This window comes from Chiloscyllium plagiosum, unplaced genomic scaffold (assembly GCF_037043375.1).
Source record: "Chiloscyllium plagiosum isolate Xiang-an unplaced genomic scaffold, Cpla_swu_hap1 HiC_scaffold_13, whole genome shotgun sequence".
NCBI classification, from domain to species: Eukaryota; Metazoa; Chordata; class Chondrichthyes; order Orectolobiformes; family Hemiscylliidae; genus Chiloscyllium; species Chiloscyllium plagiosum.
The window spans coordinates 77,677,992-77,704,234 of NW_028270151.1; the positions used below are offsets into that span (position 1 = coordinate 77,677,992).

The 26,243-nt window shown below is 46.2% G+C and overlaps 1 protein-coding gene across 2 annotated transcripts in view; it reads left to right on the forward strand.

Moving 5' to 3' along the window:
- The window catches only part of inpp5d (inositol polyphosphate-5-phosphatase D), a 113,825-nt gene that overhangs the window by 50,003 nt on the left and 37,579 nt on the right, over positions 1–26,243 (forward strand). For both annotated transcript variants that reach the window (XM_087993773.1, XM_043701883.2), the window contains exons 7-18: positions 2,282–2,362; positions 3,227–3,304; positions 3,613–3,736; positions 4,292–4,398; positions 6,207–6,309; positions 7,533–7,729; positions 13,730–13,847; positions 15,851–15,947; positions 18,120–18,258; positions 19,674–19,782; positions 22,052–22,140; positions 24,499–24,580. In XM_087993773.1, coding sequence (XP_087849899.1) covers positions 2,282–2,362; positions 3,227–3,304; positions 3,613–3,736; positions 4,292–4,398; positions 6,207–6,309; positions 7,533–7,729; positions 13,730–13,847; positions 15,851–15,947; positions 18,120–18,258; positions 19,674–19,782; positions 22,052–22,140; positions 24,499–24,580 — 1,324 coding nt within the window. The remainder of the gene's footprint in view (positions 1–2,281; positions 2,363–3,226; positions 3,305–3,612; positions 3,737–4,291; positions 4,399–6,206; positions 6,310–7,532; positions 7,730–13,729; positions 13,848–15,850; positions 15,948–18,119; positions 18,259–19,673; positions 19,783–22,051; positions 22,141–24,498; positions 24,581–26,243) is intronic.

Sequence of the window (26,243 nt, forward strand, 5' to 3'; positions counted from 1 at the left end):
CTTCCTCAAAACTATATATAATACTCTGGATGTAGTCTCACCAAGGCTTTGTACAATTACAGCAAGACACCTCCTGCTCCTGTACTCAAAACCCCTCAATATGAAAGCCAATGTAACATTTTGCCTTCTTCACTGCACATTGCATCTGCAATGCTTACTTTCAGTGACTGGTGTACAAGAACACCAAGGTCTCACTGCACCTGCACCTTCTCCATTCAGATCATCTGTCTTCCTGTTTTTGCTACCAAAGTGGATAATCTTGTATTTATCCACGTCATAATTCATCCATCATGCATTGGCCCCCTCACCCAACTTACCCAAATCACTCTGCAGAGGTGAGCTGAGAGTGACTGTTCTTGATATCAAGGAAGCATTTAGACCATAAGATATAGGAATAGAATTAGACCATTTGATCCATAGAGTCTGCTCCACATTTCAATCGTATGTTTTTCAACCCCATTCTCCAGCCTTCTCCCTATTATTTTCATCCCTTTACGCATCAAGGATCTATCTACCTCAGTCTTCAATGCACTCTATGATTTGATTTCTGCAGCAATGAGTTACATAGATTCATCATCCTCTGGTTGAAGACATTTCTCCTCATCTCAGTTCTAAAAGATCGTCCATTCACTCTAAGGCAGTACCCTTGGTGGAGAAAGTGAGGTCTGCAGATGCTGGAGATCAAAGTTGAAACTTTATTGCTGGAACAGCACAGCAGGTCAGGCAGCATCCAGGGAACAGGAGATTCGACGTTTCGGGCACAGGCCCTTCTTCAGGAATGCTTGGTGCCTAGTCTCTCCTACTAGTGGAAACATCTTCTCAAGGTCTCTCCGTATTCTGTAAGTTCCAATGAGATCCCTCCCTCATCCTTCTAAACTCCATTGAGTACAGACCCAGAATCCTCAACTGCTTCTCAAGTGACAAGCCCTTTATTCCCGGGATCATTCCCGTGAACCTCCTTTGGAACCCATTCCAAGTTCAGCACATTCTTTGTTGGATACGGGTGCAAGGCTAATCAAATATTCCAAATACTGCCAAATGTGGCATGAGGGGACCCTAGAAAAACAAATCAATGGGACAAAGACAAAAATCTCAGCACACCAGTAAGAGTCTATCCAACAAAAAATGATTGCTGGAAGTCAGTCATCTCAATTCGAGGACGTCTATGCAGGAATTCTTCAGGGTGGTGTCCTAGGCCCAACCATCTTGAGTTTCTTCATCAATGACCTTCCCTCCACCATAAGGTGAGAAGTGGGAATGTTTGCTGATGATTGCAAAATGTTCAGCACCATTCATGACTCTTCAGATACATTGGCATGACCATTACTGAATCTCCCAATATCAATATTCTGGGGATTACTGTTGACAAGAAACTGAATTGGACCAGCCATATAAATACTGTGACTTCAAGTGCAGTTCAGAGAGAAAAAGTTCTGTGACAAGGAACTCACCTCCCTTCTCCCCAAAACCTGTCCACAATCTACCAGGTACAAGTCAGGACTGTGATGAAATACTCTCCACTGGACAAAGCCCAACAATACCTGAGAAACTAGACACCATCCAGGGCAAAGAACCCCATCCAGCGCTTTGAATATGTATCCCCTCCACCACTCATACACTGTAGCAGCACAAACTACAAGATGCACTGCAGCAGCTCATTAAAGCTCCCCTGACAGTACTTTCCAAACCTATGACCTCTACCAGCTAGAAGGATAAGGGCAGCAGGTACATGGGAGCATCACTACCTGCAACTTTCCCTCTGAGCCACAGAGTACCCTGACATGGAATATTATTGCTATGTTCACTGTTGCTGGATTAACAGCTTGGATCTCTCTCTGCATGACAGCACAGTACCTAAACCCCACAGCTTGCAGCCTTTCAAGGAAGCAGCTCACCATTAACTGTTTGAGGGCTTTCGAGATTGATGATAAACAATGGCCTAGCTGGTGATGCTTACATCGTATGGAAGAGTGAAAAACAATGAGAAGAATAACAAAGAGGTTGTCTCTCTGTTCACTGGATGTTATTTTCCAAAATCTCTGGAGGTTAGCTATTTGTTCACAGAAGTTGGTATTTATCAGGATCTTATCTCTTTGCTCATGGAGGATTATCACATGATCACTGAGGATCGCCGCCTTGTTTAGTGGGAACCACCTGTCCATGAGGCTTATGATGGCACTTCAAGTGAAAATGAGACCCGGATGTGGCTACCAATTGAATTGACATGTCCACATGGGAAGAGAAGCAGCATCGATTCACCTTTAATTGTGCTTATTTTCAGATTGCTTGTGATGGGAGTGTCAGAAGATTGCTCTCAACAGCTGAAGAACTGAGCAGAATGCTCTCAACCATTGAGAACCAGGTACCTAGACATTCACATCAGAGTTAATGTGACAATTGACTGCCAATACAACAATTCATGCCATCCTGCTCAGGGTCAGTCATGACGATTGACAACCTCTCTCCGTGATTTAGAAGTGTGTACTATTCTAACGTGTATCTGAAAAAAAAAACAATTCCATAGCCCCCTTGTTTACAGATCATAAAGGATCTCTTTTTTTTTGATCCCTGGTCTGTATTGAGCTCTCTGGCCTCAGATAAGTTGATAGCAGGAGAGATATGTATCGTCCCAGAAGATTTATGTCTTATGTGGGTCTCGGTTTATCGCACACTGTTTCTTAACAGTGAAACCACTCATTACAGTTCTACATGAAATCAAAACTATTTTAATTAAATACTTACCCATTGCTTGAGCATAACTCGATGCAATTCCACACATGCTTGCCCCAGGGTCACTAGATTTAGATGTTCAATTGCTGCACCTTGCAGTGTGATACTAAGCTACACAATTCAGGAGCACTGCATTGGTAATCTTCTCCTGTCCTGACTTAGTCTGCTCCCACCGAAGGGATCAGACAAGCTGTTAAAAGTTTTTATTTTCGGATTTTAAATGCTTATGTCAGATTCTCAAAATGCTACCAAACTGTCTTTTCTGGATTATTAGTCAAGGTGGCTGAATTACTGAGCCAAAATTGTCCTGCAACACACATTCTCACAATGCATGAGCACTAGGGATCGAGATGAGAGGAAGGACAAGCTCTGTGGATCAGAAGCCGAACAAGAGTTACCACCTCAGGACAGGAGATGAAGCTGGCAAGTGTAGAAATGGGTGGGATTGCACTAATATACCATCAGTCCAATTCTTTCCCTAATTTACATTGCACAGGTGAAAGATTTCGAGCCAGAGTCTCCGGACACAGATGTTGAAGATCGACACTCTGAAATTGGGCCTGTAACTTTTGAGGTAGGCACTTTTTGCACTCCAGTGTTTTCCCATCAGAGTCAAATGTTGTTGCTTAGAAAGGAGAAGTTTGTAAAGACACTTCCCACATGCCTTGAGTCAGATAGTCTTTCAGAATTTCTATTGTCACCATTCTCACCACCTTTCCAAAAAAAAAATCACCTGCCCTAAACCCCTCTGCCCTTTGAAATGACTAATCATCATCCTCAAACTCGACTTTCTCTTCAAGCAGCAGTTCCTAAGTTTGAGTTACGACAAACGGACAGCTAAGGAAGATCAGCTTTACTTGTGAGGGTTCCCTTATATTTCAGGTGAAATTGGATAGTTTTGGAATCTTCTTGAAACTTCATTTGAAAGTGGACATAGAACAAGGGAAGTTAATTGTGAAGAAGTCAAAGGATGGGCCAGAAGACAAGTTTTACAGTCACAACAGAAGTAAGATTTCTGATCACTTTCCTGCTTCCTGTCTTGGCTACTCTGTGTTATCTGTGTGGTGTTACTACTTTAATATTGATGCAAAAACCTTATATAGGAATGTCTGGTTTGCATTACTGTCAACAGTCTTCTAACCATGCCAAGTGGAGTAATGAGATGCCTCTCATAACTGATCTGTGTGGTTATGAATGTCTTTTAGCTCTGCTGGGTATCTGTGTGCTTATTGATGCTACTTAGTTGAGTTAACTAACTGCAACTAACAGTTGCCCTTTGGCTATCTCTATGGTCACTGATTCATCATTGCTATTGCAAGGGAATCCATACATTTGCTACCATTATCCTGAGTTAAAGTTCTACAAATAATCTGAGAACAGAAATTTTGTCCAGTGATGTGGCAGTTAGGTTCTGAGACGTGTACCAAGTGGAGTAGATGTGGGACTCTGTACTTTCTGGCTGAGCACTGGCTTTTACCAAAACTGCAAATGCTTAACGTGACTCATGAAGGAAGTATAGTGTCTGTGTAGTTTCCTTCTCTCACGGTACTACTCGTCTCAGTTTTGCAGTTAATCAAATCACAGAAGTTCCCGAACAAGTTGGTGATCATGATCGATTCTGAGGTGAAGAAAACACAACGGAAGGAATACGTCTTCACTGATTCCAAGGTTTGTCATGGAGATCTTTGTTCTCAAACTCAACGATCCAATCACGTCACTTCTTTTTCTCACTGTGTGATTTTTGTTTTAAACAGAAGTCTCAGGGTTGGCAGATTTCTTTTCACTTACCCATTTTGAACTCACTCTTTCAAGGAGTTTCACTAGTTGCTCCCTTGACTGAAGTCCCATTGAACTGCTGCCCATTAACTTCCTTTCCTGAATCCCGTGCTGGCTGACATTGTAAATGGCTTCCTCTCTGCAGGTGCTGTCTGTTTTCTTTCCCGAGTCTTGGTCATCATGCCCTTCTCAAAGTGTTCACGTCCTTGGAAACCTGTATCCATTTCCAATTCCTCTTTCTTTTCCAACTTCCTTGAATGTGTTGCCACTTCTCAAATCTCCTCTTATCTTTCTCATCTCTTCTTATCTGAGACTCTCTCAACAAGCTTTCACCCCTGAAGCTCAAAGCAATCCACTCAAAGTCTAATGTGACGGTGGCAGTGGGGTATAATACCTCCTAACCTTGCATTGCCTTTGCTGGAACATCTGGTATACTTCCCTACAGCATTTTCCTCGAGACCTCGTGTCCATTGCCCAGCTCAGTGAGATTACCTTTGCTTGATTCCACTTATACAATTGTAAGAAATGGTTTCTCTTTCCATTCTCACATTTTTGGCTTTGCTTCTGTCTGCTCAGATTTTTTTTTTCACTGTCATCCACATATGAGATATTTACTTCAGTTGAACAGTGGAAAGACTGATGCCATTGTCTTCGACTCTTGACACAAAGTCCTGACTCTGGCCAACTCTTTGCCTGGTCACTGTCTCAGACTGAACTCTTGGTGTCCTATTTAAACCAAAGCTGATGTCTGACACCAAGTCCTCATTAACACAGAGGCCACTTCTGTAAACATCAGACACCACTACTCCAGCCTTACCCATCCTTTCATCACTCCGAGACTTGACTATGCCAGCAATGTCATTGCCTGACCTCCCACATTCTTCTTTTATTATCAGATCAACAAAATCTCTTACCTATATTCTATCCCTCAATTTCCTGCTCAACCGTCACACCTGTGTTTAAAATTATAAATTCTCTACACTGTCCCTATATCTGTCACCTTCTGTGGAGCCCTGTGTTTCTCTGACTGTTCTCATCTAGACCTCCAAACAACCCACAACCTGGCCACGTCTCTTAGCCATCCAGCCCTCATGCTCTGGAATTATTTGCTTAAACTCTTCTGGCTCACTGCTTCCCTCACAGAATCCCACCTCGAAACCCCCTTTGAATTCCATCTCCTCAGTCTTTGTGTCCTTTGGTTTGTCCCATTACTCATCCTGAAAATGGCCTTGGGAGACTTTTTTCTGTGTTTAAAGTACGCTTTGTTTTGATTTTGTTGAGGGATAGACACTGCATAAGAAATCTAAATGAGTTATATTCAGAGGGAAGCCTCCTTCTAGGCCTGTAGGTAAGTCCAAGGGATGAGGAGGAAGGTGAACTGGAGGGAAACATTCGAGGAATAGGGAAAGTGCCGAACAAGAGGAGAGAAAACTGATTCGGGAAAGTCTAATGAAAGGATGGGGAGGGGACAGGGAGGTGGTGTATATCAAGATGGAGGAAGTGAAGGATGTGTAAAATGTAGCAGTTGCAAACTGGTAGTGATAGCAACATTGAATCCAAATAAAGAAATGTTATCTACCTTTTCACCGGCAATGTTTCAGTGGTCATTTTCATGACTGCTGTTTAGACCAGTGTAGGTCATCTAAAACTGTGCTGAGCCTACAGTGTTCTTGTTCACACCTCTGCCTCCTTATTTTCAGAAACGGGAAGGATTCTGCCAACTCTTGCAGCTGATGAAGAATAAACATTCAGACTTCTCAGAGCCTGACATGATCAACGTCTTTATTGGAACCTGGAACATGGGTAAGGGGCATTGGTGACGAACTGTGCTGGAGGGTGGGAAGAGACTGTTGATATGTAGTCTATCTGCAAGAGGACAGTTACACTCCCATAATAATCCTGTGCTGTTTTAGTCACTACCGCATTTGCTTTGTTATCTATTCTCCAATGTCACACTCTTCCAGCCATCTGCCTAGCATCCTTCTAACTCTCTACTATCATGTGTAACACATTCCAAATGCCTATTTTGTTCAAGAGGGATGTGTTAAACATTTATTTGTCTAAATTAAAATCCACAATTGAAGTGGTGGAGCCTAGTACAATTACATCATTTAAAAAGCATCTAGATGGGTATATGAATAGGAAAGGGTTAGAGGGATATGGGCCAAGTGCTGGCAAATGGGACTAGCTTAGGTTAGGATATCTGGTCGGCATGGATGAGTTGGACCAAAGGGTCAGTTTCTGTGTTGTACATCTCTGAGTCTGTGACTCTTTCAAATGATCAATCAATCACAAGAACGAGCTTGATTATTGCTCCCAGCAGAGGTGAGTGGATGCATACGTCTGCGCTGACATGCAGAATGCCAGTTTGCTAATGCAAGTTCCCTTCCTTGCATCCCCCACATGCCATTTTTGTGGAGAGGGGTTGCAAGTTGGCAAGGCTACCCACCCACAAGTGACTGATAGGGAATTCAATGGGTTATCAAAGCACCAGTCAGACCAGCTGCTGGAGCTAGCCCTCCTGGGGCTTGGCCACAGTGAGAGGTCACTTAGAGGAGACGTCTGAGACCCCAGAACCCCAGAAAAATATTTGGAAGTAAAATCCCTCAGAACAAAGTTCTGGTTATTGTGCTGTCTGATCCAACAGCATCTTGATTTTGATATTTCCATCCGTGTGTTCAGATCCCTCCAATGGCCTATTCCCTTTCCCATCTTTCTATGTGAGCTTCTTCACCCAGTTTGGAAACTCTGCCTTTCGGTATTGATTTTAATCACTCCACCATTGCCATTCAGCCACTGAGGCCCTCAGCTCTGAAATTTTCTCCCTAAACCTCTCCACCTCACTATCTCTCTATCCTTTCCTTTAAAGACTCTTCCAACTCCTTGACTGAACTTTTGGTTCCTTGTCCTTATACCCTCTAATGTGACTTGGGGTCAAAATCTGCCCAATAGTGCTCCTGTGAATGACCTTTGCTCTGTGAAGGGCGCTATGTAAAGGCAAGCTGTTGTTGCTGCTGATCATCTAGGTAATGCCTCACCGCCGGCGGACATACGGTCGTGGTTCCTGTGCCATGGCCAGGGGAAAACACAGGATGACACAGCTGCTGACATCCCCCATGATATTTACATCATCGGCACACAGGAAGACACACAGGGAGAGAAGGAGTGGGTGGAGCTGATCAAATCCACACTAAAGGACATCACCTACATAAAGTTTAAACATGTAAGTATATTGGAGCCCTATCCTCTGTGGCAGGAGACAACAGGAAATGGAGTGGCTATTGAATAGAAGCTCAGAATTAAAACAATTCATGGACGAGGGTTGACAAGACTACATTGCTCTGACATACCCATAATGGCTAGCCCGTTCACTGAGGTCTGATGTGGGGAGGATTGATGAACTCTCAGAGAGCACATGCTATCAAGCAGAGTTGCAACATCGCATACTGACATCATGTGGTGTCCTTAAAGATAACGTCCATGTAGAGTACAGTGGAGGTGAATAGACCTGCAACTAAAGATCAATTCCTTAACACTCATCTCCAAATAATCTCACAAACCAGTGTTCTAATGAGTAAGGTAGTGCTAGCTGTGGGAATCCTTGCCCTGGTAGACACTTGAACCTGTAATAGGTTAGGGTTAGGTATGGTTTTGAGGCAGAAGGCTAGTGCGTTACCTATTATGCCAGCTGGCAGAACTGACTGAGTTACTGTTTCTCAGGTAAAATACTGGGGTGCAAACAAATGATTATTGATGTGAATATAATATATACAATACATGGGATGATTCAGTGAATCTCAATAGCAGTGTAGAGCATCTATGGACAGTAGGGTTAGGCTAACCTCATTATTCAAGGACTGACCTCTCTAGCCCCATCACTGTGGATAAATGGTTAGCAAAGGTTAATCTGCATTAATATTGATATGGAAGAAATCAGAGCGGGAGTACCCTCAGGACAACTCCATACATTAAAATGATCTGCGTCACTGAGGAACAGTTTGTTTATTCACCCTGTGGAAGTCATTGATTTCATGCTGCACATTGACAATAAATTAAAGGCTAGAAGAGGGAGAAATCATTCCAACCTGTACAACATCAGAAGATCCACCAACAGCCGATGCAGTGATAGTGTCTCCTCCAACAATGGCCACACCACCATCAGCACATACCTCCACCACCCTGTAGCAAAACGAACCCTCCCTTACCTTCACCATGACCCACCAAAACCAGGCACTCCCTCACCTACACATTCCCCTCCCAAAGCCAGGCACTCCCTCACCTACACATTCCCCTCCCAAAACCAGGCACTCCCTCACCTACACATTCCCCTCCCAAAACCAGGCACTCCCTCACCTTCACCATAACCCACCAAAACGAGGCAATGCCTCACCTACACCATCCCCTCCCAAACCCAGGCAATGCCTCACCTACACCATCCCCTCCCAAAACCAGGCACATCCTCAGCTTCACCATCTCGTGCTAAAACCAGGCACATCCTCACCTGCACTATCCCCTGCCAAAACCAGGCACACCCTCACCTACACCATCCCCTGCCAAAACCAGGCACACCCGCACCTACACCATCCCCTTCCAAAACCAGGCACACCCGCACCTACACCATCCCCTCCCAAAACCAGGCACACCCGCACGTACACCATCCCCTCCCAAAACCAGACATTCCCTCACCTACACCATCCCCTGCCAAAACCAGGCACTCCCTCACCTATACCATCCTCTGCCAAAACCAGGCACACCCTCATCTACACCATCCCCTGCCAAAGCCAGACAGTCCCTCACCTTCGCCATCTCGTGCCAAAACCGGGACACCCTCACCTTCACCATGACCCACCAAAACCAGGCACACCCTCACCTACACTATCCCCTGCCAAAACCAGGCACTCCCTCACATTCACCATGACCCTCCAAAACCAGGCACTCCCTTACCTACACCATCCCCTGCCAAAACCCAGCACTCCCTCACCTACACCATCTCGTGCCAAACCCGGGCATTCCCTCACCTACACCATCCCCTGCCAAAGCCAGGCACTGACTCACTTACACCATCCCCTGCCAAAACCAGGCACTCCCTCACCTACACCATCTCGTGCCAAATCCGGGCACTCCCTCACCTATACCAACCCCTGCCAAAAACCAGGCACACCCTCGCCTACACCATCGACTGCCAAAGCCAGACAGTCCCTCACCTACACCATCCCCTCCCAAAACCAGGCACTCCCTCACCTGCACCATCCCCTCCCAAAACCAGGCACACCCTCACCTGCACCATCCCCTGCCAAAACCAGGCAATCACTCACCTACACCATCTCGTGCCAAACCCGGGCACTCCCTCACCTACACCATCCCCTGCCAAGGCCAGATGCTCCCACACCTACACCATCCCCTGCCAAAACTAGGCACTGACTCACCCACACCATCCCCTTCCAAAACCAGGCACTTCCTCACCTACACCATTTTGTGCCAAAACTAGGCAGTCACCCACACCATCCCCTGCCAAAACCAGGCACACGCTCGCCTACACCATCCCCTCCCAAAACCAGGCACTCCCTCACCTACACCATCCCCTGCCAAAACCAGACACTCTCTCACCAACACCACCTACACCATCGTCCCCCAAAACCAGGCAATCCCTTACCTACACCTTCCCTGCCTAAACCTGGCACACCCTCACCTATACCACCCCCTGCCAAAATCAGGCACTCCCTCACCAACACCATCTCGTGCCAAACCCGGGCAATCCCGCACCTACACCATCCCCTGCCAAGGCCAGACGCTCCCTCACCTACACCATCCCCTGCCAAAACCAGGCACTCACTCACCGACACCATCCCCTCCCAAAACCAGGCACAGCCTCACCTACACCATCCCCTGCCAACGCCAGACGCTCCCTTACCTACACCATCCCCTGCCAAAACCAGACACAGCCTCACCTACACCATCCACTGCCAAAACCAGGCACACCCTCACCTACACCATTTTGTGCCAAAACCAGGCACACCCTCACCTACACCACCCCCTGCCAAACCCAGGCACTCCCTCACCTACACCAACCCCTGCCAAAACCGGGCACTCCCTCACCTACACCATCTCCTCCCAAAACCAGGCACTCCCTCACCTACACCATCCCCTGCCAAAACCAGACACACCCTCACCTACACCATCCTCTGCAAAACCGGGCACTCCTTCACCTACACCATCTCCTCCCAAAACCAGACACACCCTCACCTACACCATCCCCTGCCAAAACCAGGCACTCCCTCATCTACACCATCCCCTGCCAAAACCAGGCACTCCCTTACCTACACCATCCCCTGCCAAAGCCAGGCACTGACTTACTTACACCATCCCCTGCCAAAACCAGGCATTCCTTCACCAACACCATCCCCTCCCAAAACCGGGCACGACCTCACCTACACCTTCCTGTGCCAAATTCGAGCACTCCCTCACCTACACCATCCCCTGCCAAGGCCAGACGTTCGCTCACCCACACCATCCCCTGCCAAAACCAGGCACTCCCTCACCTACACCATCCCCTCCCAAAACCTGGCACTCCCTTACCTACACCTTCCCTGCCAAAACCAGGCACACCCTCCCCTATACCAACTGCTGCCAAACTCAGGCAATCCCTCACCAGCACCATCTCGTGCCAAACCCAGGCAATCCCGCACATGCGCCATCCCCTGCCAAAATGAGGCACTCCCTCACCTACACCATCCCCTGCCAAAACCAGGCACTCCCTTACCTACACCACCCCCTGCCAAGACCAGACACTCCCTCACCTACACCATCCCCTGCCAAAGCCAGGCACTCCCTCACCTACACCATCCCCTGCCAAAACCAGGCACTCCCTCACCAACACCATGCCCTGCCAAAACCAGACACTCCCTCACCTGCACCACCCCCTGCCAAAACCAGGCACTCCCTCACCTACACCATCCCCTGCCAAAACCAGGCACTCTCTCACCTCCACCATCTCATGCCACACCCGGGCACTCCCTCACCAACACCACCCCCTGCCAGGGCAGACATTCCCTCACCTACACCATCCCCTGCCAAAACCGGGCAGTGACTCACTTATACCATCCCCTGCCAAAACCGGGCACTGACTCACCTACACCATCCCCTCCCAAAACCAGTCACTCCCTCACCTACGCCATCCCCTGCCAAAACCGGGCACTGACACACTTGCACCACCCCCTGCCAAAATGAGGCACACCCCCCCCAAACCACCCCCTGCCAAAATCTGGCACTCCCTCACCTAACCACCCCTGCCAAAATCAGGCACTCCCTCACCTATACCATCCCCTGCCAAGGCCAGACGCTTTTTCACCTGAACCATCCCCTGCCAAAACCAGGCACTCCCTTACCTATATCATCCCCTGCCAAAACCAGGCACACCCTCACCTACACCATTTTGTGCCAAAACCAGGCACTCCCTCACCTACACCACCCCCTGCCAAACCCAGGCACACCCTCACCTACATCACCCCCTGCCAAAACCAGGCACTCCCTCACCTACACCAACCCCTGCCAAAACCGGGCACTCCCTCACCTACACCATCTCCTCCCAAAACCAGGCACTCCCTCACCTACACCATCCCCTGCCAAAACCAGACACACCCTCACCTACACCATCCTCTGCAAAACCGGGCACTCCTTCACCTACACCATCCCCTCCCAAAACCAGGCACACCCTCACCTACACCATCCCCTGCCAAAGCCAGGCACTGACTGACTTACACCATCCCCTGCCAAAACCAGGCATTCCTTCACCAACACCATCCACTCCCAAAACCGGGCACGACCTCACCTACACCTTCTTGTGCCAAACTCGAGCACTCCCTCACCTACACCATCTCCTGCCAAGGCCAGACGTTCCCTCACCCACACCATCCCCTGCCAAAACCAGGCACTCCCTCACCTACACTATCCCCTCCCAAAACCTGGCACTCCCTTACCTACACCTTCCCTGCCAAAACCAGGCACACCCTCCCCTATACCACCCGCTGCCAAAATCAGGCAATCCCTCACCAGCACCATCTCGTGCCAAACCCAGGCAATCCCGCACATGCGCCATCCCCTGCCAAAATGAGGCACTCCCTCACCTACACCATCCCCTGCCAAAACCAGGCACTCCCTTACCTACACCACCCCCTGCCAAAACCAGGCACTCCCTCACCTACACCATCCCCTGCCAAAACCAGGCACTCCCTCACCTCCACCATCTCATGCCACACCCGGGCACTCCCTCACCAACACCACCCCCTGCCAGGGCAGATACTCCCTCACCTACACCATCCCCTGCCAAAACCGGGCAGTGACTCACTTATACCATCCCCTGCCAAAACCGGGCACTGACTCACCTACACCATCCCCTCCCAAAACCAGGCACTCCCTCACGTACATCATCCCCTGCCAAAACCAGGCACACCCTTACCTATACCACCCCCTGCCAAAACCAGTCAATCCCTCACCTACGCCATCCCCTGCCAAAACCGGGCACTGACACACTTGCACCACCCCCTGCCAAAATGAGGCACACCCTCACCTATACCACCCCCTGCCAAAATCAGGCACTCCCTCACCTATACCACCCCTGCCAAAATCAGGCACTCCCTCACCTATACCATCCCCTGCCAAGGCCAGACGCTTTTTCACCTGAACCATCCCCTGCCAAAACCAGGCACTCCCTTACCTATATCATCTCCTGCCAAAACCAGGCACTCCCTCACCTACACCATCCCCTCCCAAAACCAGTCACTCTCTCACCTACACCATCCCCTGCCAAAACCGGGAGCTCCCTCACCTACACCATCCACCTCCAAAACCAGGCACTGACTCAGTTACACCATCCCCTGCCAAAACCAGGCCCTCCCTAATGTACACCATCCCCTGCCAAACCCGGGCACTCCTTAATCTACACCATCCCCTGCCCAAACCAGGCACTCCCTCGCCTACACCATCCCCGCCAAACTCGGGTACTCCCTCACCTACACCATCCCGTGCCAAATGCAGCCACTCCCTCACCCACACCATCCCCTGCCAAGGCCAGACACTCCCTCAACTACACCATTACCCATCAAAACTGACCCCATCTCCTCCAGCCAGCCTCCATCACCAAATGCAACAAGAGGGACTTACATCACAATGAAACAGATTTCACTTACCCCTTTTCTGATGTTTTGAATGTACTTTTGTTTCACAGATCGCAACACAGACCCTATGGAATATCCGGATAGTTATTCTGGCAAAACCGGAGCATGAAAACCGGATCAGCCACATTTCTACCAGCAGCGTTAAAACTGGCATCGCCAATGCTCTTGGTACAAAAGATTTCTGAGTCATTAATTTAGAACAGTCTTGTGGGAAGCTATTCTTTCAATGGCTGACCTTCCTGGTGGTGCAATAAAGAGGTTGTAGGAGTTGTTCAGTATTGGGCAAACACTGTCCTTTCACACTCTGGGATTGACTGGGGCAGTGGGTCAGACACTGACCTTTCACACACTTTGGACTGGCTGGGAGAGTGGTTCAGACACTGTCCTTTCACACTCTGGGACTGACTGGGACAGTGGGTCAGACACTGTCCTTTCACACTCTGGGACTAGGATATACTGCACTCTGGACCTTGAGGTAAATTGTACTAAGGGCCCTGGGGTGTACCACACTCAGGATTTGAGAAAGTAGAACAGGTTTAAGCTGTACACTGCCTGATCACGATGACAGGACAAGAAAAAGACCTCAGTTGGTGCAATATAAATCTTGATACAGTGGCATTGAATAGTGTACAGGTAATGCCCCGTGATAGTGTGTTCAGCAATCAGATCAGTGATCCAGGATGATAAACTACCCAAAACCATTAAAACACAACCCAGAATGGATAACGTTTGATTGCTTTAGTATGAGCTGATATAAAGAGAGTCACAAACCTTCACTCACTCAGTAGGCATTCAATGCGAGTCACTGTGAATGATTGCTCATCATTCTGGGGAAGCTCTCTGTACTGTACACACATTCACGAATGTAGGATTGCATTTACTGCAAAGTGATATCGTCTACAGGGAATGCTCTGAACCAATATACATCTTAGTTCATTGACAAACACTTGCTGTCACTAGCTTTTTGAATGCTATTTAACAGGGTAAGACTTTTACCGACTTCGGGTCTTTGATATGATAGTGTTTCAAACATAGGTCAATTATGGCAGTTACACACAGCTGGGTCCATGAAATGGCAGATTATATTGTCTATGGGCATAGAAAGAACTTTTCTTGTTCTCTGTGTGTATTCTGAGAAAGGAACAAGAAAGAGGAATTGAGAAAGTACAAACCGACTTGTCGCGTGACACTTTTATGTGGACAACATTCTTTTTTGCTCATCTTTCCTGTAACACGGAAGGCCAACAAATGTGGGACCTAGGTTAAAGTTAAGCAAAACAATCTTAAAATATGAATAATTCTGGAACAGCAAATTATTCAAATAATGGACTTGCTGAGAACCAGGACTAAACATGAACAGCTTTCACATTCTCTGTTGGTTAGGACAATGGGGCTGGCTGGGACAGTGGGTCAGACACTGTCCTTTCACACTCTGGGACTGACTGGGACAGTGGGTCAGACACTGTCCTTTCACACTCTGGGACTGACTGGGACAGTGGGTCAGACACTGTCCTTTCACACTCTGGGACTGACTGGGACAGTGGGTCAGACACTGTCCTTTCACACTCTGGGACTGACTGGGACAGTGGGTCAGACACTATCCTTTCACACTCTGGGACTGTATGGGACAGTGTGTCAGACACTGTCCATTCACATTCTGGAACTGGCTGGGACAGTGGGTCAGACACTGTCCTTTCACACTCTAGGACTAACTGGGACAGTGGGTCAGACACTGTCCTTTCACACTCTGGGACTGACTGGGACAGTGGGTCAGACACTGTCCTTTCACACTCTGGGACTGGCTAGAACAGTAACCTTCAAACTGTTCAGAACTGAATTCTAAGAATGTTTAGGACTGCTTGATTGTATACTCTGGGATGGTTTTGTCTTTTCAGTTTTATGACACAGGTCTCAGTCACAGTTAATCTGAAGGAGTCAGTATCTCCTTTTAGATGATAAAAGTCATGTTTGAATTAATTGGAACAATCACTGATGATTAAATGTGGAATATTGTAATGATTCAAATTGGGATGTGGACAATTTGGATGATTGTTAGGTGTGGTGTATATGAATGGTTAATAATAACATTTGATGTATTTGGATGGCTGATGTTACTGAGTAAGGATTTTTGCTTTACACGCTAATGTGTGACTGTGTATTTTAATTTTCAGGTAACAAAGGTGCGGTGGGAGTGTCTTTCATGTTTAACGGTACATCCTTTGGATTTGTCAACAGTCACCTGACCTCAGGAAGTGAGAAAAAGCTAAGGTAAGAGTAGAGTGAAACTGATGGGCTTCTCATAGACACGCGGTGGTACTTCGCAAATCTTTAATTCATGTAAAATTCATTGGAATAGTGGCGTTCATTGAAACAAACACTGTATCTCACAATAGTTACTCAAAAGATGTATATCTGTGCAATGATAACAAGGTAATCACTCATCATTGATTCAGAAGATGCAAGTGCCGCTTAGTGGATCTCCTTGACCTTTTCTGGAAGTGTCCTGTCAAATTATCTGTCGAAAACTCAAAAGATCCCAAGGATTGGTGATACCATTGCAACTTTCTGTGCTTACGTCAATGATATGGAAGGCAGTTCAAACTTTCAAGAGGAAATACAGATTATGGAATCCCTACATTGTGGAAACAGGCCATTGAGTCCACGCGACCCACTGAAAAGCATCCCATTCCCCTACACTGTCTTTGCAACCCTGCATTTCCCATGGCTAATGCACCTAGCCTACACACCGCTGGACACTATGGGCAATTTAATTTGGCCAATCTATCTAACCTACACATGTTTGGTCTGTGGGAAGAAGCTGGAGCACCCAGAGGAAACCCACACAGACACTGGGAGAATGTGTGTACACCAAACGGACTGTAGCGCAAAAGTGGAATCGAACCCGAGTCCCTGGCTCTGTGAGGCAACAGTGCTAACCACTGAGCTACCGTGCTGCTCTCTGCTGGCTGGCTGACTCCCTGGGATTTGCAGTGGCATACCATATTTGAATTCCACTAAAATGATACCCACTTGTAGCAGGCATCCAAAGGCTATTTGGCAGCTCCTAAGTTGAGAAGATGAGTTGAGTTTTGGGCTGTGTGGGTTGCAGATGGCTAAATTACTGGAGGTGGGGTTTTTGTAGGTTTCGATGATGGAGGAACTAAAGCAGGTGGAGATTGGGTCCTGAAGGTACCTCTGAATTCCATCTGCCCCAGAAGAATGTTTGAAACATGCTCAGGCCAGACCTCTGCTGGGAGTTATAAACTTCCGTACTGATTGGAGCATCAATTCCAAGCACTTCATTAAAATGGCTCAAGGCAACATCAGGCTCGAAACAATCATTGAGGTGTTAAGCAACTGGTAAATGTATCACTTCAGTTTTAACTCCAGTTGCTACCTATGCGTTAAGACTGAGTTAAAATCATCTCACTAGGATTAAGTAAACTCTTGGCTCAGCAGTAATTCCAAGAGTTGGAATTTATTTTCATACTGACCAAAGAATTTCACGTTTTAGTCATGAGTCCCTGATAATCATCTCCCCTCTCAACCTGCACATCATGGGTTTGAATCCCACTGCGGCTACCTGAGGAACTAATCTAGGCTCACACACACACACACACTTGTGGTACTGAGGGAGTGCTGCACTGCTGAATAAATGAGTTCACCTTCAAACTGAGGCAGAGCCTGCTGTCTCAGATCGATGTAAAACATCCCCTGGTGTTATTCCAAGACGAGTGGGGGCTACCGCTGGAGTCCTGACCATCATTTTCTGTGGGACTGAAAAAGCCCTCGATGAGATCCTGCTGTGCACAAGTTCCCTGCTGTGACCTTCTTCTCTGTTTCAACAGAGACTTCTCTTTTCAATGCTTTTTGACTGTTAGGCATTGGGATGGCCTTGGGTCATAAAGGTACTGTGTGATGCAAACCTTTCTCCCAAGAAGCTATCACTGGCTGATTGAATGATAAATATGCCATTTGGAGCAACATGGGCCAGCAAGATCCCACTCTGACCATGCTGAGTTGAGTGACCTTGATGTGTTATGTCTAGTCTGGGTGTCTGGATTCCTGGAGGACTGAAGTAAAAGAAGATATAAATGGAAATACTTCTGAACAAGTTGTTGTGATCCGGAACACACTGCCTGAAAGGATGTTTGGAAGCAGGTACAAAACTAACTCATAAAAGCAACTTGAATAAAATCTTGAAAACCTTTTGAAAGGCTATGGGTTTGAAATTAACTGGCACACTCTTTCCGAAGGTTAGTATGGCCATGATGGATCAAGTGCCTTGTTATGTGGGGTATGATTCTCTGAACACCTACACTCAAGTGGCAGGAAGGGTAAATGCATTTTAACAAAGGAATTTAAAGTAATTTTAAAGGGATCTATTTCCTTAAGGACATTGGTTTGTTCTGATCTATTTCTCATTTTCTCCTTTGGCAGGCGAAATCAGAACTATATCAATATCCTGCGCTTTCTGAGCCTCGGAGATAAGAAGTTAGGTCCATTTGACATTACCAATCGGTTCACACATCTGTTCTGGCTTGGAGATTTGAACTACAGAGTGGAGCTTCCAACACAGGTCAGAGCAGCAGACTATGGTATCTTTCATGACCATTTCACAAATCGCATTTTTGTTTATTGTCTTTATTCACCCCCTACTCTACTGAAGGTGCTGGTCAATGTTGAAATACCACAGCGAGTTTTAGATTATTAGATTAGATTACATTACAATGTGGAAACAGGCCCTTCGGCCCAACAAGTCCACACCGACCCGCCGAAGCGCAACCCACCCATACCCCTACATTTACCCCTTACCTAACACTACGGGCAATTTAGCATGGCCAATTCACCTGACCTGCACATCTTTGGACTGTGGGAGGAAACCGGAGCACCCGGAGGAAACCCACGCAGACACGGGGAGAACGTGCAAACTCCACACAGTCAGTCGCCTGAGGCGGGAATTGAACCCGGGTCTCTGGCGCTGTGAGGCAGCAGTGCTAACCACTGGGCCACCATGTACCTCATGTCTATGTCAGCCTAAAGGGATGCAAGTTTTGTTTCTTTTGAAAGGTGGGAAGTCCATGTCACCCCAACACTGTCTGAGGATTAAGCTAAATCACTTGCCCAATGCAATGCCTTGTCAATTGTGCAGATAGAGCTTATGCCTTGAATCACTTGAGCTGTGCGCTCCTTACAATGCTACCTCTACTCCCAGTGCCAACCTGACAGAGGTGAGGTATTTTACACAGGGTCTGAGCAGTTACCTATGCTTCTGAATCTTAGCTTTCTGTGGATTTTCAATGGGAGCATATTCAAGACTATGATCAATAGATATTTAGGCACTAATGGATTCAATAGATATGGGTCATTGAGGGAAAGTGAAGTTGATTAGCATCAAGTCATTAATTTTCAGTCAAAACCCTTTCCTAACTTCACTGTTAGTCTATCAACCTACCCCAAGCACTGTTTACAGCTACCACCTCTAGGGTGATGAGGATAGTAATAAATGCGGGCCCAACCAACAAGGTCCACAACCCAAGAAGAAATAAAACAAAAGAAATCCATTCAGGATTTTATTAAAGAATGAAGTAGGTTCAATGTGCTGTATGGCCTATTCCTGATCCTGTCTACTGTATTCTTATCAATATCCCAACTCAAGGTAGGCCTCACCTCACGCACCGAAGATACCCTTTACATTTCTGAAAAGGAAGATATGATGCTCCCTGGACAGCGACACTCATGGCATCATTGTCTTTCCATATAATCAGCACGTTTTTCAAATGAGAGTCTTTCAGGCAGCAAACCAGCTCTGTGACCATTTTAAGTCTATTGTAATAACTGGACCAACAATCCAAAACATTGTATTATTTTAAATGGATTCTACGGGGGAGGGGGGTGGCCATTTTTGCCAAAACACAATGAAAGTGACTCCTCACTGGGGTAGGTCTTTTTGTGCAGGATGACATTGTGATCTAACCTCTCCATTTTGAGCAGGAGGCTGAGAATATTGTGGAGAAGATCAAACAACAGCAGTACCAGGAGCTACTAACCAAGGACCAGCTCATCATGGAGAAGAATGACAAGAAGGTTTTCCTTCAATTCCGTAAGAGCATGTAGCAATAATGCAAGCGATCTTGGGTAAAGTGAAGGGTCTAGGCCTCAGCCTGAACTTCCAGGAGAGACACAATGAACACTCTTTGAGTTTTTTGCTGCCTCTGTTAAAACAGATGTCCACCTCATACTTACAAAGGCCATGAATGAAATTCTCGCAACAATCCTTCTAATTGACCTTTGCTTCCTGTTTTCCCAGAAGTAGAAGACAACTTTTGGTAGCTTTGCTTATTTCTGGTTCCCTTTATTTTTCTTTTTATTACATCCAGAAGTGCTCCTACACACATCTGAATGTTTTTTATTCCCCATCACTAAGTCACCCCCGTTGTTGATTTTTTTTTCATCTATTAACCAGCACCGCAAATCACCCTTGTTGTCCAATGAATTCATTTACATTCAAAGCTCATTAAGGGCGTGAATATAACCAGGGAATAGGAATAATCAGTAGGAATGACTCCCCTCCACAGCTCACTGCCTTGGCCTGTTGATGGCCAGCCTGGCTAGGCCCATGAGGAGGTCCTCAGGTATACCCACACCCCTCCGCACCAGATGTCCAAATATCGGGTGCAGGGGTCTGAAGTGCAACTCAAAGCATAACAAAGAGTTTTTACAAAATGGAAAAGTGGGCGGGGTCACCCACAGCCAATATATGCTCAGTCCACAAACTCCACAGTATCACAAAATAAGTTGTGCTGAGAATCCGTAAACCACCATAATCTGTGGTACTTTTGCTCACTACACTTTGGGAAGATTGACATCAAATGATACTTAGTGTGGAAAAACAAGTAGCCTTTCTTTTTTGGAGGTAGAATGAGACAACTACACACTAAGTAGTAAAACTTTATTAGACATGAAGAGTAAAGAGAATTTGGATTGAGGTGGGCAACTTATTGAAATGAGGTAGTACGTGTTTATAAACAGGGGGATTCTGGAAACTTGGTGCAAGACTACAGGCAGGGAGAGGGCAATCCCAACAACTGGGTAGTCCAGAGATGCAGGTGATCAGGGACCATGGGCATGTTAACACTAAGCCTATAGGCACCCATTGGCTCCTTCAGGTAGTGCAGCAATGAAGAAGATGGAAGATTGGACTCGTGCAACATCAGGGAAATTCTGAATGTGGAATGAGAAAGAGGTGGGCTGGTGCGACAAGGACTACAGGGAATTGCAGCGGCTGAGGAGCAGGGCTGGTAACGGTAATTGGGATTGGGAAAATATGGACCAGGGTTGGCAATGACTGGGAAGACTATAGGCCAGGATTGGAGAAATGAGCAACAAACTCCATTGCTGTCTGAAGTAGTGAATGGAGTTAATTTTGGTCAAAAGAAGCAGGAGAATTGACTTAGATGGATAGCACTTTTCAGAGAACCCAGAACAGGTGTAAATAGCTAGACAAATAATCTGAGGTACAGTTCTATGATTCAAGCTATTACAGGAGGGAATCAACTTCAACATGGAACATAGATTATTACTGGAATATTGATCTGAAATGCAGATCCTGATTGGATCACTAGTAAATGCACTGGTAGTAAAGGTTTGTTCTGATTTGGAAATGGTCTGGAGCATGGAAGAAAAATTTAATATGAACTCAATGTCTCAGTGGTTACCTGGCGTGGTGTGAAGCCAATCACCTAGAAGGTGGTTCTTTTGAATGTTGGTCTTTGAAGATCTCAGAAGGACAGCAGTCTCTATTGAAACAGTGCATATCAACAGTGGCCTCATTACGTTTACATAGCACCACTTATGTTGTGAAAGAACCCAAGCTGCTTCACTGGAGCATCAAACACAAACTGATACCAAGCCAAAGGAGATAAATGCTTAGTTATGGAGGTAGAATGAATGTCTTAGAGGGAGTGAGAGGGAATTGGAGACAGAAAGTAGTTATGTGCTAAAGGTGGGTTCCTGAATTTGAACACTGTCCAATGGAACAAGATGTCAGAGTCTGTGGCAGCTCTACTCTGGGTCTAAGTGTGAGCCAGGCACATCTCGGGGTGTTCTGGAGTCCTGCTCCAGATGTGTGCATTCTGGGTACCCTGCACCTGAAGGCCTGCCCGAGCTGAGCTATCTATGTACTAAGGGGTATGAGAAACTCTGATCTCCCCAAGCTGCTGAGCTGAGAAGTCAGCAATGTCCAGGAGCCTGGCCTTCCTTGTCACAGTGCGATAAGGTGGGACAGCAAGGCAGACTGTATCATGTTTGGCTGCGGGCAGGGAGAGAAAAAGCAGGAAATCACTTTATCATTATATTTTTTCACTTTGCAGAGGAAGAAGACATCACCTTCCCTCCAACTTATCGCTATGAACGAGATAGCAGAGAGATGTACAACTTCATCAAACAGAAGCCTACAGGAGTGAGCATCACAATTATTGCTCCAGTCGGAGTTTACATTTTTTCATATATATTTTTTCATGAATGATATCGCATTGGAATAAGTTATGGTGCTACAGCTTTATTTAATTCTATGTAGTGTGCTATAGTTTTGCATACAAAATGGTTGAGGTACAGAGTGTAACTTCTACATTATTTCAACAACACAGCTTAGATCTACTCTCAGAATGGGAGTCCTATCAGACCAATATATAGATTCTCCTTTTTTCATACTGGCCTGCTGAATCAGTTTTCTCACGATATCTTCCATATCCACAACTGCCACAATCTGGAAAGACAAGGTCCTGGGAATACCATCACCTTTCTTGTTCCTTCCAAACAATACACACAGAGGACAAGTAGAGTTCTTTCTGTGCCCAGAGACGGTATAATGTACTACGTCGTGGACCCATATGTGTGTAACCGTTGTAATTGACCTAGTTCTAATACACTTTGCCATATATTTACCATAGAGAGAAAGTGAGGGCTGCAGATGCTGGAGATCAGAGCTGAAAATGTGTTGCTGGAAAAGCGCAGCAGGTCACCTGCTGCGCTTTTCCAGCAACACATTTTCAGCATATATTTACCATACCCTATGTTGGCAAAAATCTTACCCTGTTAAATAGCATTCAAAAAACTAGTGACAGCAAGTGTTTGTCAATGAACTAAAATGTATATTGGTTCAGAGCATTCCCTGTAGACGATATCACTTTGCAGTAAATGCAATCCTACATTTGTGAATGTGTGTACAGTACAGCGAGCTTCCCCAGAATGATGAGCAATCATTCACAGTGACTCACATTGAATGCCTACTGAGTGGGTGAAGATTTGTGACTCTCTTTATATCAGCTCATCCTAAAGCAAGCAAATGTTATCCATTCTGGGTTGTGTTTTAATGGTTTTGGGTAGTTTATTACCCTGGATCACTGACCTGATTGCTGCACACTATCATGGGGCATAATCTGCTCCATGTTTATCTGGTCAATGCTATTCTTCTGGTCTGGCTGCCTCTCAGTCTCCGGGGTTCTCTTCTCCATGATGGGAAAGGGTTGTTCAGGCCCTAGCTGTTCAACATTACGGTCAAGATTTTCCAGACCAGGCAGGAAGTAAGGGTGGATGTGTCAAAATAGAGCTGCCTTCTCTCCACATTGTTTTTTTTAACTGATAACATGAAATGGCGTTTGTAGCTGGGTCTGGCACTGTAGGGGAGTGGGTGGAGCCACCTGAAAAGCAGTCTCTGCTCATTCTTATACCCAGGCAGGAAGGGTGTCTACGCCTGCCTGGAGGCCTGGTCCTCTGGTCTGCTACAGGGAGATCACCACCTCCAGGCAGTTAAACCAGTCCCTTCCACCTCAGGGACCCTGGAGTCAAGCTGGATTATCTCCAGTAACCACCATCGATTGATCTTACATCACCACTGATTAATTTACTTGGCTAGCTATCTCATGAAGATGAGGAGGTTAACCCTGCTGCTCTGACCCTTCCTATCCCATGCTTGGGAAATTATCCTTGGAGCAGGATGAAGCTGAGGCACATCAGATAGTGGTGCTACTTTTAGGCTCACCTTGTTTCAAACACCAGCTAGAATCTATTCACTCAAATCTTTTTACTCGAAGGGTTGTGTTTTTTGAGTCTTGTCTACCTCTGCTGACCCTGTGAATAGTCACTGCCATCTCTATTTCTGTGCTACCCCAAGGCCCTGCTATGTCTATTCCTGTCTTCTAGATGGAGCACATTCAAAAGAGTATGATCTTGAAACCTTTAGCCGTGGTAAGGGGCCCATTAATTCTCAGTACAAAGACCATGTACTCCAGAGAGACCCAGTCTCCAACACTTGGTGCAGATGGGCTGTCTGTGAATAAACAATTGCCCAATGGTTGAGCTGCAGCTTTGACCAGACCTGATAGCAGCTTCTGACCTCAATGACAATAAATTACATTTATAACGAGGATACGTTCCAAGGCACTTCACGGGGCCATGTTACCAAACAACATCTGACACCAAGCCACATGTTGGGACAGGCAATGAAAGGCTGAGTCAACCAGACAAGGGTTTTAAGCACATCTTAAAAGGGGAGAAGTGAGAGTTAAAAGGCAAACTTTAGGGAGGAAATTCCAGTCCTCGTGGATAACTGAAAATGTGATGGCCATTGTTGGAGTAGTGAAAACCAGGGATGGATGAGAGGTGAGAATGTGCGATGAGATCCTGGACGATTGGTTAGAAATCTCAGATAGATTGCTGTAGAGGGTAAAGCGCCATAAAAGTGGAGCTTTCGGAAGGAACTGTATTAAGCATAGAGGTTTCCTCCTATATGGCCAGTAACTAATTGTTCTCTCCTCAGCTAAAGTACAACCTGCCATCCTGGTGTGATCGAGTACTATGGAAAAGCTACCCCAACGTACATGTCATGTGTCAGTCTTATGGTGAGCAGGATTACTAGCCTTATTGTATGAACTTGATCTGCTTCCACTGACTTGTGTGCATTTATAATATCATTCTCTCATCACCCAACCGTGAAAGGTTGAACAGAAACTCTTTGCCTATGATTTCAAAATTTTATTGGGCTGCATGAGGAAAATAAAGTCAGGGTTATGGGGACAGAGCTGATATATGGGATTGCTGTAAAGACAGCCAGCGAGTGGGCCGAATGGTCTTCTGTGCCATAATGACTCTGGATTATTAATAGAAGGAGGTACCAGCACAGAAATTCAGATCAACCAGGTAGTCAATAGTGGACCACATGAAGCATCAGGTTTCCTAGGGCCACGAATAAAGAGGATGTTGGAGTATCCCCGAGCAAAAGAACGTTCTTATGCCACTCGTGTTAGTCCCCACATAAGAAACCATTGAAGTCATCGATCACCTTCCCTTCTACCACGCTCTTGACAGTGAAATCCAAGTCATCACCACTCACTGCATTAAAAAAAAGTTCTTCCCCATGAACCCCCTCTGTCGCTTGCGCATAACCTTAAACCTGGGTTGCACAATTCTTGTAGCATCAGTGAAAGGGACAAAGGGACTATCCTTTGTTCACCTTATCTAACTCTATCATAATCATGACAGGCATTTGTCAAATATTATCATCTGTTAGAGGGTAACATTATCGTGCAGAGGGTGGTGCCTGTATGGAACGAGCTGCCAGAGGAAGTGGTGGAGATAGCTACAATTACAACATTTAAAAGGCATCTGGATGGGTACGTGAATGGGAAGGGTTTAAAGGGATATGGGCCAAATGTTGGCAAATGGGACTAGTTCATATTGGGATGTCTGATCGGCATGAATGAGTTGAACCAACGAGTGCTGTATGACTCTGAGTTTACGAAAAGTTTGTGGTGAAAACTGAATGGGTTTTTCTTCTGCCCCAAGGGTGGAAAATCATCATTGTGTGCAGACAGGTTCGAGATGCTGGGGCTCTTTAAGGGGAATAGTTGTAGCAAAAATATTGCCAAAATGATTTAGATTTGCAGCAGCAGAGACTATTTGCCATTTTTTTTGATGATCTGTTATCACCCTTCGCTTGACTGAAGGTACAGTGGGACTTGGTGATGATCTTTTGTCACACCTCCCCATTGCTACAACAGCTATAGGCATGGAGTGGAGTGATGATGAGTAGAGTAGCAGTGGAGTCTCTCACTCTCACTCTGACCCAGAGCCACTTCAGGAGATACTAGGACAGATGATTGACATTTAGTCAGAGAGACTGGTTTTAAGGAGCAGTTTAGAGAAGAAAGTGAAGTTAGGGAGGGGATTCCAGAGCTTAGTACCTGAGCCATAGCGACCGATGGTAAGGTAATCAAAATTTGTTCAAGAAGCCAGAATTAGATGAACAGATGTCCCATAGATAAGTGGGTCTGGAGAAGGACATAAGGATAGGGATGGGCAAAGCCATGGAGGTTTCCAAGGCAAGTACAATTCAGACATTTCTCAACTGAGAACTAGTGTAGCTCAGAGATTACGGGGATGAAAGGTGAACAAGACTTGATGTGAGTTAGGATGTATATTGGATGAGCTGATATTTATGGAATGTAAACTGTGGTAAGAGTATGTTGGAATGTTAAGCCTGGCCGTAGGAAAGGTCTAGGTGAA